The sequence below is a fragment of the Pseudonaja textilis genome, chromosome Z (assembly GCF_049901715.1).
Source record: "Pseudonaja textilis isolate UNSWEBS1 chromosome Z, rPseTex1.2, whole genome shotgun sequence".
In the NCBI taxonomy this organism is placed as follows: domain Eukaryota; kingdom Metazoa; phylum Chordata; class Lepidosauria; order Squamata; family Elapidae; genus Pseudonaja; species Pseudonaja textilis.
Window position 1 is genome coordinate 23032715 of NC_142008.1, and position 18006 is coordinate 23050720.

The 18006-nt window shown below is 35.6% G+C and overlaps 1 protein-coding gene across 2 annotated transcripts in view; it reads right to left on the minus strand.

Annotated features, from left to right (window-relative positions):
* Window positions 1–18006, minus strand: part of ITGA8 (integrin subunit alpha 8) — a 152076-nt gene that overhangs the window by 87102 nt on the left and 46968 nt on the right. Inside the window, exons 9-13 of one of the 2 annotated variants that reach the window (XM_026716137.2) lie at window positions 14564–14607; window positions 13030–13086; window positions 12717–12769; window positions 8052–8257; window positions 6137–6328 (exon numbers count right to left, since the gene is read on the minus strand). In XM_026716137.2, coding sequence (XP_026571922.1) covers window positions 6137–6328; window positions 8052–8257; window positions 12717–12769; window positions 13030–13086; window positions 14564–14607 — 552 coding nt within the window. The remainder of the gene's footprint in view (window positions 1–6136; window positions 6329–8051; window positions 8258–12716; window positions 12770–13029; window positions 13087–14563; window positions 14608–18006) is intronic. The other variant, XM_087917705.1, reaches the window with a different exon arrangement.

Here is an 18006-nt window from a genome sequence, read left to right on the forward strand (position 1 = left end):
TCTTTCTTCTGCTGCCGGCCTGCTCTCCAGCTGACTACTGGCCGACTGCTTCTTTGTTATCCACCTCCCATGCCTTGAGTCTACAGTTTTTTATTATCCCTGTAAACCTTCCCCCTTCTAATGGCAATCCCAAGATGGTCCGCTGGTGCTTGCCCTTTCAAGGGTTGACAATTAGGTCTTCATCCTTAACTATTTCATTAATTCTCAAACTTTCACTGTAAACAATAAAACAACAAATTGCCAGTCTGAATGTTCTCATTTTTTCTTGGGTCTACAGCTTGTCCAAAGATTTTCTATACTGTTTTGTTTTGTTCCTAGTCAGCCATATCACTTAACATTAATGCTGAATCTTTGAATTAGTTAATCAGCCACATGTGGACCTATCTTACCAAGTAATAGACAAACAACACTTTAACAAGTAATAAGAATGTCATACAAAACCTTGCTGAAGCTTCGCTAAAATCAGCTATATGCACAGCATTACCTTTCTCCACTAAAGTAGATAATTGGTCAAGTAAAAACTCTCTCTCCCCCACCCTCTCTTTCTTTCTCTCTCCCTCCCTCCCTATTTCTCTCTGTGTCTATGTGTGTGTCTATGTATATGCATACATAAATGTGTGTGTGTGTGTGTGTGTGTGTATTAATTAATTATATATGTATGTATGTATGTATGCATGTATGCATGCCTATGTATGTATGTATGTATGTATGTATGTATGTATGTATGTATGTATGGTATTCAGCTTTGTTTGGGTATTTTCCCATGTCATTATAGTTGTGCTTTTAAAGTTGTAGCAACGTTTCGGCAGAATCTCATCTGCCATCATCAGGCTTCTGTATTGTGTTTGTCTGTGAGTCAGACTTTTACAGTTGTTTCAGTTTTAAATTTGGGGCTAGCCGACTGCTGTGCCAGAATGGTTTTTTCTTCATCCTGATTGGTTGGGAGTCTTGGTCTGTGTTTACTGGTCCTGGAGTTTGCTGTTTATGCTTGATTGGTGTTTCTAGTATCTTCTGTCTGTTTTGTGGATTTTTTTGTGTTCTGAAGAATTCAAATCCAGAGCCCTGGCTAATGCCACCCACAAACCCAAACTATGGTTAAGATACATCGATGACACATTTGTGATTTGGCCCCATGGAAAAGAAAACCTAAACAATTTCCTAACACACCTAAGCAGCACACACCCCAAAATCAAGTTCACCATGGAAACAGAAACAAACAAACAACTACCATTCCTAGATGTACTAATCTACAAAAAAACAGATGGCACACTAGGACACACCATATACCAGAAGAAAACACTCACCAACCGCTACCTCAACGCCCAATCACACCACCATCCAGCACAGATAAATTCCGTGGCCAAAACACTAATTGCTAGAACCATACGCCTGGCAGACAAGATACACATAAAGACTGAACTATGCACCCTGACTAAAGTACTGACAGCCAACAGCTTCCACAAAAGCAAAATCACTGGCTTGATCTACAAAAACACACTGAGACATATTGGAGACCTAGAAGATGAACAGACCTATGGAACAGCTGTCCTGCCCTACATAAGAGGTACTACAGACAAAATCAGTAAGATACTACACAGGCATCACATCAAGACTGCCTTCAGAACAGACAGAAAAATAGCAGCCATCCTAAGAAACCCCACAGATAAAATTGATCTGGAAAACCAAGGCATATACGAAGTCCCCTGAGCATCATGCCCAGCCACATACATTGTACAGACCAATAGAAGAATAAGTACCCGCCTGGATGACACAAAAATGCAGTAAAAAAGCTGGAACACACTTCCTCACTAGTCCAACACATGAAAGCCACAGGTCATAGCATCGACTTCAACAGCACCAAAACCCCAGCCACAGAATTATCAGAGAAGCCATAGAGATTGAAAAAAGACCTGAAAGCATGAATAGAAGAGATGATTCCACCAGACTGTCAATTATTTGGAAGCCTGCACTCACAAACAAAAAAATCTCCACACCACTAGTCAGGCAAACACCTGGGCACAAACAGATCCCCCCTGATACCTCCAGCTCAAATACACCCCAACCAGGCACCCAGATGAAACCTAGCTTCCTAACAAATGATAGCCATCCATTTACTCGGAGCCAAGCTGCACTAAAAGCCTCCAATACAGGAACACAATGTTGCCAGCCAATCAAGACACAAAAAAAGCCACAAAACAGACAGAAGATATTAGAAACACCAATCAAGCAGAACACAGCAAACTCCAAGACAAATACACACAAACCAAGACTCCCAACCAATCAGGATGAAGAAAAAACCATTCTGGCACAGCAGTAGGCTAGCCCCAAATTTAAAACTGAAACAACTGTAAAAGTCTGACTCACAGACAAACACAATACAGAAGCCTGATGATGGCAGATGAGATTCTGCCGAAACGTTGCTACAACTTTAAAAGCACAACTACAATGACGTGGGAAAATACCCAAACAAAGAAGCTGAATGCCATACATGTAAGTACCTGTGAAAACTTAAGAAAACAAATACATACATACATACATACATACATATATGTATGTATGCATGCATGTATATATTAATTATACATTTTCATTTTACATATATAAGTGCTTTGTGAACAGTATATTTTTCTGGCTCAATTTGCTTATAGAATAATACTTTTCCATCTCCTAATTTCTACCTCTATTATCCAAACATTTATAAAACAAGTCCCATGTGAAGAAGTCCATATTTATGATATTATGTTCTAATATATCCTTTCAAGTGAACAAAACAGCCTGATATTGTGGAAATGTGTGCGGGGGTACAAATACACTGAGTCATTAAAAAGTATATTCTAGTATTAGCTAATTCACTAAAAATTCTAAAGTTTTTTTCCATATGTACATATGGATATTATATTTTATTTGCAAGCTTTTCAAAAATACAGGAGGTGGATCAACTCATCGTGTAAAAATTGATAAAGCCATATTACTTTAACCAAAAAGCTGCCAGGCACAAAGATAACACAGTGAAATCCAATTGAGTCCAACCCTTTATTTGCTTAAACCTAATGGACAAAATATTACCAAACTGAAGCTGTTAACCTCTACCCCAGGGGTGTCAAACTGGCAGCCTGCAGGCTGGATGCATCACACAGAGGCCAAGCCCATCCTGGCTTTGCAAAGGCAAAAAAAAATATCATGATATATCATGTGATGCGGCCAAGGTGACATCCATGCTCTACCCAGTATATCTTGAGAAAATCTGGACTGTGGCTTCCCTGAACCTCTTTCCTCCTCTACTATCTCTTAATTTGGACTGTTCTTTGGAATATACTGGCTCCTCCCTGGAAAAGTTCTGTGCTGCCAATGTTCTTTTCCACTGCTTCTTAAGGTGTACATTCCATCACAGGAATGATGTTGTTCTAAGCACATATATGTATGATTGATTGCTTATTGTACCCTATAACTATTATTAAGTGTTGTACCTTATGCTTCTTGACTCTTGACAAATGTATCTTTTCTTTTATGTATACTGAGAGCATTTACACCAAGACAAATTCCTTGTGTGTCTAATCACACTTGGCCAATATATAAGAATTCTAATTCTAATTCTATATCCACTTCCATGTTTACAATTTGTCAAATCAAAGAATATGATTGACCTATCAGGTAAACTATTTCTGAATCCCAAGTTCCATTGATTTTTCTACAGTCCTCTATATGGAGAGAGGAAATATTCCAAGGGAATGTCCTGATTTGACTTTTATCAGCCAGTCACTCTAGAACATCGAATGATAATATTAGAAGGGACCTTGGAGGTCTTCTAGCCCTGCTTCAGCAGGAGACCTATACCATTTCAGATAAATGATTGTCCAGTTGTTTTTTGAAAGCCTCTGATAATTTGTATGATTTTGTAGACAAACCAGTTTATATTTTCCTACCACTTCTATTATTATCACCATCATTCCTATCACCACCCTATTACCAGAAGATAACCAATTAAAGTGGAAGAAATGGCTTAGTTTCACAAAGTTTTTGATCATAATAGTACGAATGCAAAGCACCCAAATACATCTTCTATAGCCTTTGTAAAGATCTGAAGAAACAATAAAGCACTTCAAATTTCCTTCTTTTTTCCTCTCTTTCAAAGTCAGTGGAGATGAGAACAAGAACCACAACCTTAGCCAGATGGGTAAAAATAAACAAAGGGCGATGGGGAGAATCACTGAAAGCAGGCCAAAAACACAATCCATCCCAAAACATTAGCACAGTACGTTAACAGAATATAGAGACAAAGATATTCCAGAACACTCTTCCAACAATGTCCCATTAATTACATGGGACGTATGCCAACAAAACAATCTACAATTTGGATGACAGCAACTGTGCTGTGTATGTTACGTTACAAATGCTTGGGAGCCTTCTCAGGCCAAGACAGAGAAATGCTGTGTATATATTGTATGCTAATCCCAGAAAAAAGTAATGATAGTAATGGTAAAATGGATATAAAAATGGTGCATTTAGATTACAAATGGTATTGGATTACTGTCCTAAGATGGACACTTTCAAAATAAAGACCAAAAGCTTCAATCAGTAAAGTAGTGCTGAGAAATAAAAGCTGACATCAGTAAAATATTGATTCTTCAAGTAGAAACATTTAAGAAAAAAACAAAGAAAAAATTGAAAAGCAGCCCAATTTAAATCAAGCTAATAATTGGCAAGCAAATTTTACTTAATTTACCTTACATGCCACTCATTTCATCATCCAAATGAATCTTTGGATAATTTTTTTTTACCATGCTTTGCCATCTGTTCATAAGACCAGTCTTTTGTGACCAGCAATAGGATTTAAAAGAAAGGATCCTGATATGCTTTGCTTCAGACTTCTCCAACCAGAAGCCCTCCAGATATCTTAGAGCACTACTTCTATCAACTTGAACCAGTACAGATACTGATTTGTGTGGCAATTGATTTTGATAAAGGTTGTCTTCCAACACATCTGGAAGGATCATGTTTGGAGAAAACCATTTTAATTTAATTGTATGAAATACAAATGACTTATAACTCAATTCAATTGGTTTCAATTTTAAAAAAATCCAATACAACATATAAATAACATACGTATATTATTATAGTGCCCTTTAGATAAGAGTACAAAATAGTTGCAAAATGGATATATTAACATTAATCATCTGAATTAAGAAGAATATATGAACTCTTCTGTTTTCTATCCAACAATAATATTTATCATTCACTCTGTTCTATGTGGACATCTCATGCTACAAGTTAGATATATGTACTGAGCCATCAGATGAGTTAATATTTCTTGAAACCTTGAACTTGTTGCATATTTTAGTCATCTGCCACTTCATGTTTCTCAAATGTTGGGATGATTTCCATCAGATTTGACCCTATAAAAGATTGTACCTAGAACATTTGAATACTTCCAGATTTTATAATGGACTTTAAATACAATATCTTGTTTTCAATTTTAAAATTCATTTTCAATCAATAAAATACCATTTGTGTATTCATCCATCCTCCAATTATTGGTTAAACAAAGAGTTTACTGTTTTTGTTTTCACTGAGTTTAGTAGGACTAGGAAACTATGCTCACTATATGTATCTATTTGGTACAATGTGTTTACCCACAGCAGATGGCAGTGCCCAGCCAATCTTGACTAATCAATGAAAACCAAGCAGGATCAGATCTAGTTAATACTTGGAAACTTGTAGGAACTAACATGTTTATTATGCCAAACTTGGAAGCTAAAAAACATCCCAGAAGAACGCAAAGGTAGACCATGTTTGTATTGTTCACAGCAAATCTCTATGGACATGTCCAACAAGACTCGAGTCTTCAACTTCAAGGACACACATATTTAAAACCATTTAAACCCTGAATTTACAAACAGGCAAGTACCTTAAATGACTTATTTGTTGATCATCAATTTTGCATTATAATGATGATTTTATCTTCTTATTTGAGAATATTTTATATTAATATATCCATTGTTGATATCTCAAAACAGAACTAAAGTATCTTCTTTACTCCAAAACAAGTCTACATTTTTTTATCTCTGTTCTCCAAAAGGAACAGGCTGAGAATGCATTTTCCAGAGAAAGAAATCTCCCTCTGGTGGAAGAACATTACCTGGATAATCATTTTGATCTATGTCTGAGTCTCCTCTTAATGTAAATCCAAATCCTGCAGGCATAGATTGGGTGGTCCACAGGCCAGTGAGAATCTGGGAAGGATTAGGATTTAACCCATTTCTGTCTCCATTGTAGATGAATACCCTCCCCCTTCTGTCTTCTCCTGCAAATGGAGCACCTATGGCAACATCTGCAAAATAGCAAAGCCAAATTATATTATTAGAATCAATTGGGCCTGTTCTGAGGAACAGCATTTACTCTGAGATCCAAATAGCTCCTCCCTCCCACCTTTTGCAAGGCCTGTTTCCAGGAGTGGGATTCAAATTTTTTAACAACCGGTTCTGTGGGCGTGGCCTAGTTGGTGGGCATGGCTTGGTGGTCATGTGACTGGATGGGTGTGGTCAACTCAACATCACTCACAGTGAGGCATGCATCTCCTCGCCTGGCCTCTCATGACTGTGGGGATGCTTCAACAGTCATAAGTGTGAAAAACAGTCATAAGTCACTTTTTTCAGTGCCATTGTAACTCTGAATGGTCACTCCACACAAGCAAAGTACCAGCAAAGGAGGAAAAAAAAACTCTAGAGAAGTTCCAGAGACAGGAAGCAACACCAGAATGTTTCCTTCCTGCCTTCCTTACAGGATTAGGCCAGTAATTTCTTCTAACAACTAGTTCTCTGAACTGCTTAGAATGTTAACAACTGGTTCTAGCGAATAGGTGCGAACCTGTAGAATCCCACCCCTGTCTGTTTCCCCCTCCCTCAGGCACTTGGCCAGGCATAATCTCTGACATAACCTGCATTATCCCATTTTTAAAATTATTTTATTTTTATTTGATAAATAACTAAATAAGTAAGTGCTTTACTACCCTGGGTAGGAAATGTTTCAACTAGCACTGCTCTGAAAAAGATCCCACTTTCTTTTTTCTTCTGCCAGCTTTTTTCATTTTGATTAAACAAAATTTGTGGGTAGCTCCTGCATTAATTTAATTATTACGTACTCAAGAAGTATAGGTAAATATTCTATCCTTTCACATACAGTTTTCTCTCCAGTAATCTTTAGGATCTTTGGCTTCCCTCTCTTCATTTAAATCCAAGAGAAGACATTATGAAAAAGTCCTGAGAATCAGGTAGAAAAATAATGTCTCTTCCACAGAGAAAGGACAATTTTGATAGACGGCAAGGCAGTTTTGGCATAGTGTTAAATTCAGTTAGTTTTGCTTTCACAATCACTGATGTTTGGGGCAGTATTTGAAACAGTGTGAATAGTTTTAAAAGGAGAAAGGGATATGGATCCATTGCTAAGCTAGTTGACTTACATCATTTGACCCAGGTCCTATTCCCTATTGTTGAAAAGGAAACTGCCCCCCCACCCGCTTCTTTAATAATAATTCAAGAGGGGTTTTAAAACTTTTTTCTTTTCTCAGACTTTTAAAGCATTTTTACACATCTGGTTTTAGTTATTATTTTTGTTCTACTGAATTTTAGTTGAATTTGAGACATCATAAACCACCTGGGAACCTGTGAGTTTTAGTCCTGCCTTAGGCATGAAATCCAGGTGGACCACTCGTAGCCCAATTTAGCTCACAAGAGGGAAACAGGAGGAGGAAGAGCCATCTGACAGATTTTATGCCTTGAATTATTTATAAAAATAATAAAGGTAGGATAAAAATAATTTTTCAAAAGGAAATTGTAACTGGAATCTACTGGACCGATAATTGTGACAATTCCAACATCCAATCCATTTACCCATTTACATGGTAGCACAACATCCTTCAGTAGTCATGAAGGATGTAATTAGTATGTTTTCATCATCAGGACTTCATTTTGGGCAAGGAAGAAACTTTGCTACTGAACTATTCATTCCCCCTAAGTTATTTAGGTGCATCTCTTTAAGGTGATGTAGTTACTTACCTCTATAACCATCCTGATTGAGATCTCCCAGGGGTGCAATAGAATTGCCAAATCGACCAAAAACCTCAGTGCCAGACAATGTCTGTGCTTCTTTGAAGGACAAGACAGAATCCTGCAGATACAGATACACCTGTCCAACTTCCTTAGGGTTGCTCTCAAATTCACGATCCATAAAGAGAGGAGCACCAACTAGGATGTCATCCATACTAAAGGGAAAGAAAGAAGGATAAAGGACAATCCAAGTTGGCTCAGCTGAAAAAGTGGCTTGTTTTACCGGAATAGGACAAACTGGGTAGAATGACTAAAGCAAAGTCACAAGCCCTGACCATTTTGTAAATGCATTGTGTTATCTCAGGCATGTATGAAAATGGTGGAGTTTCTAGTGCAGCAGTATTTTGATGAAAGCAATAAGATGTTTGCACTGTGCTGGATTTCTATCCATTGGGAAATTATCCAGCCTTATTCCTTTCCTCTATGAAAGTTCCTTACTATGTAACATCTGGACTGGATAGGGGTCACCTGTGAATTAAATGGCCCAGCAGTACCTGTTTTGGGAGATATGATACTGCTGAATCATGGTAGATGAAAAGTTTATCCATTCTTAGTTTCTTTCCCTTTTGGTTTCTGTAGATCCTTCCACGAATGAATGAATCTTAGGCTGTCTGTTTCACTGCCTCTGAACTTTGCTATACTTTGTTTTTCCAACTCCTAATTCAGATAACAAAAACAATGATGTCAATTTCACCTCCATTTGTTCTCCTCTGTTCTAGTCTGTCCTGAATTGTTCTAACAATGCACAGGGAGCTGTGTGTTTTAAAACATCTGGTTAGAGTAGAAATTTTTAAACTTGAGAAACATTTCTGTTTGTCTGCGTTTATAAATAGCCTTGTTTCAGAGCCAAATTCAGGCTCAGAAAGGCAAATGGGATGGGGAATGAAGCAGCAGCTTTTCAAATGTAACAGAACATTATAATTCACAGTAATGTTTAATGCTATGCTACAAACTGCTTGCTAAACACTGCTTCTGGTAAGGAACTTCAAAAAAGTCAAAATGGCTAGCACAAATGGAATAATTGTGTTTGCCACCTTGAGTGTTTTCATTCCCAGAAAATGTTCCCATTTCCAATGAAGGAGCATCAATGTCAGTTGGTGAAACATGAGCAAAAAAGTGAATTAGGGTACCCAAATCCTACTTGTCTACTTCCTATTGGCACTCTTTTTGCCAACAGAAGATGGAACAAAAATCATGTTTGATCTGACCAAGCATCAGTCTTTGATTTTCACATATCTGCATTGGTGCAGGACTTGTCTGTCATAAATCAAGAAAGTACTTGTACTCATGCACCGACCAGGAGACCCTTAATTATTTTCTTTTAAGAAAAATGACTCTTAAAAAAGCACATGCTGGCCACCTACTGAAATTTTACGCAATTCTTTTGTGTTCTACTGGGTAATTAGCAGCAGGAATTGTGGTCTACCATCTGGAGGTCACAAACATAAGCACTTAAAGCTAAGATATAGTATGGGTTGTGTATTTCAACTAGGCATTTGATTTCAGCTCACATAAATATATGCCATTTCTATTAATCTTGTGCATAAGCTACCATGGCTCTGATCTTCAGGTATTGGTGCCTATTTAATGAGTACTATTTTTTCATTAACTGTATTAGCAATGCAACATGCCACTATTATAACAACAACATTATACATTCAACTTTTAAAGTAAGGATTATAGGTCCATGACAGAACATATGCTTCAATTTCAAATTTAGGCTCTTAAGACATTTTTGTCTGACAGACAATGTGGTGTTGTGGTTAAGGTGTTGGAAACACTTCTGGGAGACTGTGGTTCAATTCCATGCTCGAGCATGGATATTCACAGGGTTGTTATTGTGGGGGGAAATGGGAAGAAGTATACAGTGCACATTGCCTTCAACTCTGGAACTAAAGGTGGGATAAAAAAATATAACAAGTACATTTACAGGAAATAAAGTTGTATGTTACTAATCTACAGTAGTGTTTTAAGTATCATATTAGTACAGGGTGGGAATGGAGCAATTTTCAGCCTATGGACCATATGCTTCCCTCAAGCTTCCTTCTATTCTTGTCAGCTTTTGGGGGAAATTCAGACAAAAAACACCAAATAGGAGTACTAACATTACTTTTATTGCAAGGTTACACTAACAGAATTGTACAAGCTTGATTGTACCCCTCCCTTCCCTTACTTTTATTCTCACCAAAACTAGAGAGGATCCCTTCTGAGACATTTTCTCTACTCCTACCCCTTCTTCAATCTCAGATTTTGTTTATCAGACCATTGTATAGGCTGCGGTTCTTCCTCTTGCTTTTCAAGGTCATTCCTCCATACCATTACAGTGTCCCCTGAATATCCTCACATTTGATTAAATATTTCTTTACAGTATTTTGGCATTGTGATTCAATAATTCACATTGACACAAACTAGAAGAGTGTGGGAGCCTAGCCAGATGTTTCTGATTAACAACAGCACCTATCAGAATTATGGGAGTTATAATCTAAAACATCTGGAGGGTGCCAGATTGTTTCTCTCTAATGCATACAATGTAACCAAACTTCTAGGATTTTTAGAAATAAAATCCCATCTGGACCCATTCTCAGTTTTGAACAGAAGGTAGGGTAGTGATAGAAGACCTCAAAAGTATATTTTCCACATTCCAACATTTCTCAAAGCTATTTTAAAAAGCAGATTTTTTTTTTATCCCTCTCTCTTCTATATACTCCTGCCTTCAGTTATGGAAAAATCTTCTTCTCCCACTCCAGATATTTCTTTAAAATTACTTGTTTTTGAAAGCTTGTCCAAGTGTGAGAAAATTGGGGATCAACTGATTGAACTAGTTATAGTAATAGAAACAAGTAAAACAATTCATAATTTTTGAAAAATAATGTGATGTCTATGATGAGAAAACGTTTCTTATTTTATTGGGAATGCAATAATATTCATGGTAGCATTTTATAATTCGATGTTTACACTTGCAATTTCTGAAGTTTTAAATCTTATGTCCTAAAATAAAAATTGAAATAACATATGCAACTGTAATCTACGAAATCAATTTAAACTCCATAATTGTATTCTTTTTCAGTTATAACTGTAGTGCAACTATAATATAGAACATAGAGAAACAGAGTTGGAAGGGACCTTGGAGGTCATCTAGTCCAACCCCCTGCTCGAGCAGGAGAATCTACTCCAAATATAACCTCTAGGTCCTATTAAAATTAAAATATTCTAACCAATTCTGTCTGCATAACAACATAAACACTTGTAAGGTGATAAATTAATACACCTGCTGGGAGAGTAAAAAAGAATGCACTCAGCTTACTAACATGCTAAACTAAAATTTGGAAATAAAGTAAAGTGAAAATGTTTCAAACAGCATAAACTGCAAGGGAAAAAATACAGGTATTTGCCCTGACAGTTGACAACAGTTCATGTACCATTCCATTCAGGGGGCCCAGGACTACTTCACCAAATGAGTTAACTCCAAAGCCAGATTGTGTGGGCAAAATAAAACAAAAAAGTACTTCTATTTTCATTTTAAGTTCAATTGTATTTCATTTGATTCAATTAAATATTAGTTAAATTAAATATTTGACTCACAGCAAATATATGAAGACATATAAGGGGGTTATTGTTGTATTTAATATTTAGTATTGATAAATATCCAATTTTTATTGTTGCTGTTATAGGTTTGTTATATATAAAATGGGTGGTCACATGTCTTTTCCAAAATTCAATAATGCTGCAATTTTCATATCAAAAATTACAACTTGGAAAAAAATTATAAAGTATTTGGGGATCACATCAAGACTTTAAAGACAATAATGCACAGATTGTGGACATTGTTGTTTACAATGTAGATTAGTTTATTGCAGTCTGTTATTGCAGAATAAAAATTTGACAGCAATAGAATTGCCACATAAGGAAAAGAAAGTGTCTATTTCTATTTTAAGATAAGATTCACAAAATGGGAGGAAAAAAACTACTAATTGAATAAAACATAGTTAAAGAAAAATAACAGATAGTTTTCTTTTGGTTCATCAGACAATTTGCTTCATCAGCTTAGTATGTAGATTAAAATTTTACCACTATATGTGAAAATATTAATATTTATTATGTTAGGAACTTAGTAAAGGAATTAAAATGAAAGGGGTTGTATTGTATCTATACAAATAAGTTATAAACTTTTTTTCAAGATAATTGGTTTTGGCTGGCCTGGAATACTCCCCTGGCAGAGGTGGTATTCAGCAGGTCCTGACGAGGTTTGGAGAACCGGTGGTGGAAATTTTGAGTAGTTCAGAGAACCAGCAAATGCCACCTCTGACTGGAGATTTTACAGTATTCTTTCCCTGCCACACCCACCAAGCCATGCCCTCAGAACTGGTAGCGAAAAAAATTTGAATCCCACTGGACTAAGCAAACAATTTAAGAATCCATGCATTGTTGTGGGGAAAAAATGGGGTTGGGAGTGCCTTGAGTTGCTGAAAAAAAGAGAGTGGAAATCCAGTCTGTCTATCTGTCTGTCTGTCGGTCAGTCAGCCACTCAATCAATCATGCAAGCATGTTGTAAATCTAACTGAAAAGCTTAGATTAAACACAGTACAATGATAAAATAATTTATTACTAGCTTACCCATCATTGTTAATGTCTGATATTGCAATAGTGTATCCAAAGTAAGATGCCATCTGTTTAAAAAAAAAAACAATGCCATTTTTAATCAGTTATCAGCAAATTTTCATTCCGTACCATCAAAATAATTATTTTGTTCTTGACTGTATGTTGAGGACTGTATATTTCCATACTATTACAAAAAAAAAATGGGTGTATGAAGTTACCAGTCAGCTATGTATGAAATTATCTCTATGTTTTACACTGTAGCCTTTAATTACTGTAATCCATATCTTGAAATACAAAATAATTATGTAGAATTATCAAAAATTATTACCTGCTTGCCAGTGAAATTCTGAATAAAGGTCAGATCTGTGGAATTTATTATTGTAACCTGGAAATAAAAATGCTATCATATATTTCATAAAGAGTTATATTCCACAATCATTCTCCCTAAAATCTTGATGTGATTCCCCAAATGCTTCCAAATTTTCTTCCAAACTGCAATTTTTTCATATGAAAACTGTTATTGGAATCTAGTTTTAAAAATTTTCTCCTACAAAACTTGATGCATTGACATAGGAAGCCCTTAAAATAATGTGGATGATTGCAAAACTCAGAATGTCAGGTCTAAGATGGACTATCCAGTTAATTTCTTTTGAGAACTATAGTTCTACGAATAACAAAGCCCTTATTCTCAGCATTTCCTTCCAACTTTTTAAAGCAAGAGAAACATCCACTTTTGGCTTTCATGGGAAAACCCAGAACCATTTATAGGTAATCCTTGTTTAGCGACCCTAATTGGGACTTTTTTCATCACTGTGATAACTGTGAATGATTGCAAAACAAGGCAGTCATTCAACAAGGATTACCTGTATGGAGAAAGAAAGAAACAAAAAAAGGTAGGATGGTGGCTAAACCTTGCAATCTACAGCTCTTCCTATTTTGCATGTTTGATGCATATAAAAAAAGGAATGGAGCTGATTACATATTCCCAGCTTCCATCTTAACTTTTTGCAGCCCTACCCCAATGCTGCTAGAATCACCTGAGAAACCGTAAAATTGAAGGTTTCCTGTGTCCAACTCTAGGGGACGGTACTCATCTCTGTTTCTTAGCTGTGGAAGGCAGGGTTTTCTGAAGACGTATCTATGGTCATGTGACCAGCATGACTATATGCTGAGATGCATATAACTTTTCCACTGAAGTGGTACCTATTTATATACTCACATTTTCATGCTTTCATGCTAGGTAGTCAGAAGCTGGGCATGATTGGGAGCTCACCCTGTTGCGTGATGCTCAGCTCTTGAATTCAGGCTGTCAGCTTTAACTCAGTATCTTTAACTACTGAGCTATATCACCCTTATAGGGAAAAACTGTACCATTCTAAAAATATGTATCTGAGTTTACAGCATGCTATGTAGCAAAGCCAGATTAGCAAATACATTTCATTTCTTTTTCTAAAATGTGCTACTCAAATAATATTAGAGCTTAACTTGATGAGTAGTTCGTAGAATTTGCTAAAATAATGACTGAGCTCTTGCATCACACCAACCCCATTTTAACCTCATGATCATATCTCTAAATAGGGCTATTGTGTTATATAAATACCCAACTATATAACTATAGGAGTAAATTAAATTATAATCTTCTGCACTCTAATATCTGCAACACAATTTAATTTCCCACTCTATTGTAATAAAAAAATTAAAAACAGTAAACCTTGACTGAAACTTTTTGTATTGAGAGGTTAAGAAAGGAACCAAATAACTATTTTATAAATATTGCTTTCCATATTTCGGAGACTTTACCAAATATTAATTGCTAAGGAGAGGGGATAAGGGAAATGAAATAAAATATTTGGAGTACGTACATAGCCAAAGTTTTGTGCACCTCTTGGAACTCCAGCTACCAGCTCTGCAAGAAATGAACAGTCTGAAAGTTAACTTAGCATAATACCTTCCCATTACTCAGGACCTGTTGGCTATTCAGTTTAATAATTTGAGGGATATAAGTAACATTTGGAGAGGAGTATAATTATCATCAAGTATAGTATTAATATTAATATGTGTATCAGCTTTTTCACAAAAACATTTTTAAAATCATATTTCAAGAAACCCTAGGAACAATGTGCAAAAGAATAAGTTTACAAGAACAAATTTTCAGGGACTTCCGGTTAGGCTCCCTCGGTGATGGACCAAATGCTTGATCATCTGCGGTTTTGGTTTGTGCTTGCTGCTGGAGGGCCCTGATCTAGAGGTGGCAGAGAAAGGGGAGAACGCCAGCTGAGTCGAGGGGAGCCGCATTCCCCCTCCTTGGCGAGGCATAAAACACCTCTCCAAAAGCAGATGCAGTGATGGCCAAAATGGCCATCCCAAAGAGGAAGATCTGACTGGACAAGATCGTGCAGGAGTGGAGAGAAGAAGAGGACAGCTTGGGTAACTGGGCTAAGCAGGATTAACATCTGAATGCAAGGTATCCTAGAGCTAAAATAATTAAAAATTCTTAGGAAAAGATTTTTAAAGCTGCGGCAAAGAAGAGGGGAAAAAAAGATCTGAAAAAAGGGGGTGGAACTTGGACATATTAAAGAGTGCCACTGATGCTAAAAGAAATTAATGTGAACTTTTAAAAGACTTTTAAAGAATAACAAGACAAATGAAATGTTATCAAATAGAGCCCCTGGAAAGTGAAAGTAGAGTTCGGAACTTTGTAACAAAGAAAGAAGCAAGAAGAAACTGTTCTGGAATTGTTTGATGATTTTGGAAACTTTGAACATTGGATTATTAGTGGATATAATTGAAACTAATTCTGGGAAGCAATCTTATAGAATTTGGTTGTCTAAAAGTACTGGGGAGTGTTGAAAGATGGCAGAACTTTATTTGGAACTGAAAATGGAACTAAAAACTATGAAGGACAATTGCAAGTGAAAGGAGAATTGTTTGGCTTTGTTCTGAAAACTCTGGAAATGGTGGTCTTGGACTATGAGGATCAGCAAAAAGCTTCAGAGGAAGAAGAAGACTTGAATAAAGGAGAGGCCATATTTAATAAAAAAAATTAGGACAATGAGGTTTGAAACTCAAAAAGGGGAAAAGGCACTTAAAAACTGGACATTAGAGGAGGTAATCAGAAAAAGGAATAGTGTGAGAAATAAACAAAATATAAGAAAAGAGCAGAAGGGAAGATTACAGAAGGAAGCATTAAAGAGGGAGGGGAACAAAAATTGGAGTGAGATAAAGAGGAGGAAAATAAAGGGGAAAAGAAGTTACAAAAAACAGAATCAGGAAATAAAGAAATATGGAAAATGAACAAGAATTAAAGGTAATAGTTTGATTGATAAACACAGAGATAATGGGTATAATTACAACTAAAATAGAGGATTCTGCATGGTGATAAGGGATTGTATAAATGTTTTAGAATTAAGAAATTATGTAGAAAACAGGAAAATATATGTAATTAAAATGGAAGATGAAACAGGGATTGTTACTTAATGGAATGTACAATAACAGCTAGATCAAATTAAAAAATGAAAATATGGGTTTTCACAAAACATAATACAAGTAAAATTTCTTTTCTTAAGAATAGCATGGTCTCAGGTTATCACTTCTCCATACAGACACAAATTCAATTTCATATTCATCTTTGTGTTCTATTCCATATCTTATTACTATTTTAATATTTTCTCAATAATTTTTCCCTTCCCTTAGTTTTCTCAATCTTACTTGTAATTATCTCATTCCTTTCTAAATTCAATTATATATACATATCTTTTTCTAAGTTTCAGTACCGTTCTAGTCATCATATTTATATTTTTGTCTGTCCTGTTTCAATTTCATATTTTCTCTTTAAACAAAATTTTCACCTGTGGTTACTAACTGGAGTATGACACCTTTGTATCTTTTAATTTTTATCCATTCAACTCTTATTTAAACTTCAACTTATGCCTTTACAATTATAATTCAATATAACACATAACTTCCAGTCGAGTTCTGCTTGGTACATTCTTAAAATACACACTAAGTTATTCAAGAGAAAGTATATATATAACAATAATAAATAAAATACTTATTCTATTCCAATTCAGCTCTATCATTAATGTTAGTTATAATCTTTGACATCTTTAACATTCCTTTTCAATAGGATATCATACTTCTAGGAACACTTATAATATTTCCATAATTTTTTCATGTTTCTTTCATACTCCTCTTCACTTAAATTTTTATAACCCATTTATAATAATTAAAATGTTCCCCTCCTTTCCTAATTTCATTGTCTCATTCTCTTTATTTCATTTGTTTATTAAACATTCCATTCCATTACAATGAGTATTTTATCTATCATTTTAATCACACTTGTTTCATATTTTCAAAGTTCATTTCGATTTCTAATATAACAATACTATCTTATGTACCCTTGCAGAATCCCCCTTTCAATTAAGTTTTCACCCATTATCTCTGTGTCTTGTATGTTTTCCCTGTTTCTCTTTGTCCTGGTCCTTTATAATTTCTTTTCCTTTCTCTCTTCTCCCTCTTCTTCTCCCTTCCCTTTTTCACCCCTTCTCTCTCTAATTCTGATTCTCTCTTCTGTAATCCACTCTTCTGTTTCTTTCTAATGTTATAACTACTTTTCAAACTATTCTTTTGGGGGGTTGTTTTTTCGGATCTTAAATTTTTCACTCTCTTTCCCCACTTTCCTTTCTTTTCCCCACATAGAAATACTTGGTCATTGAAGATGGCTTCTTCTTTGTCCCGCCCTTCTTGTTCTACAGGCATTTCTTGTTGTTTCTCATAGTTCAGGATCTCTATTTCTAAAAATTGAAATACGAAGCCAAAAGAACCTCTTCCTTCTTGTGCATCTTCTTTCTGTTTTTTAAGTTCCATTCTCAATTCTTCCAAGAGTGATACCATTTTAAAAACTTTTAAACAACCACTCAATTAATTTTAGTCCTTTAGATCCAATAGCCAAAAAATCCAAAAATCACCAAGTAATCCAAATAATCCAAAGCTGTTTCTTCTTGCTTCTTTTTCCCACTTTCTCTTGCTGGGGTTCTCTTATCTTGTTACAAAGTTTTAGTTAAAATGTATCTTTTAGGAATCTTGTTAAAGTTTCACTGTAGGTTCCTTTTAGTTCCAGGCAGTCTCCTCCATTTTCCCAGATCCCGCCCTTTTATTCTTTTTCTCTCCTTTCCTGCTTTTAAAGGTTTTGGAGTATCCAGAAGTCTTTGTTGTCCCTTTGACCTTTTATTTTCAGCTTAAATGCCTATTGATGTCAAAGTGGATTTTTGTCAATTTCTTACTTAAAACTCTTAGCTGTCAGTAT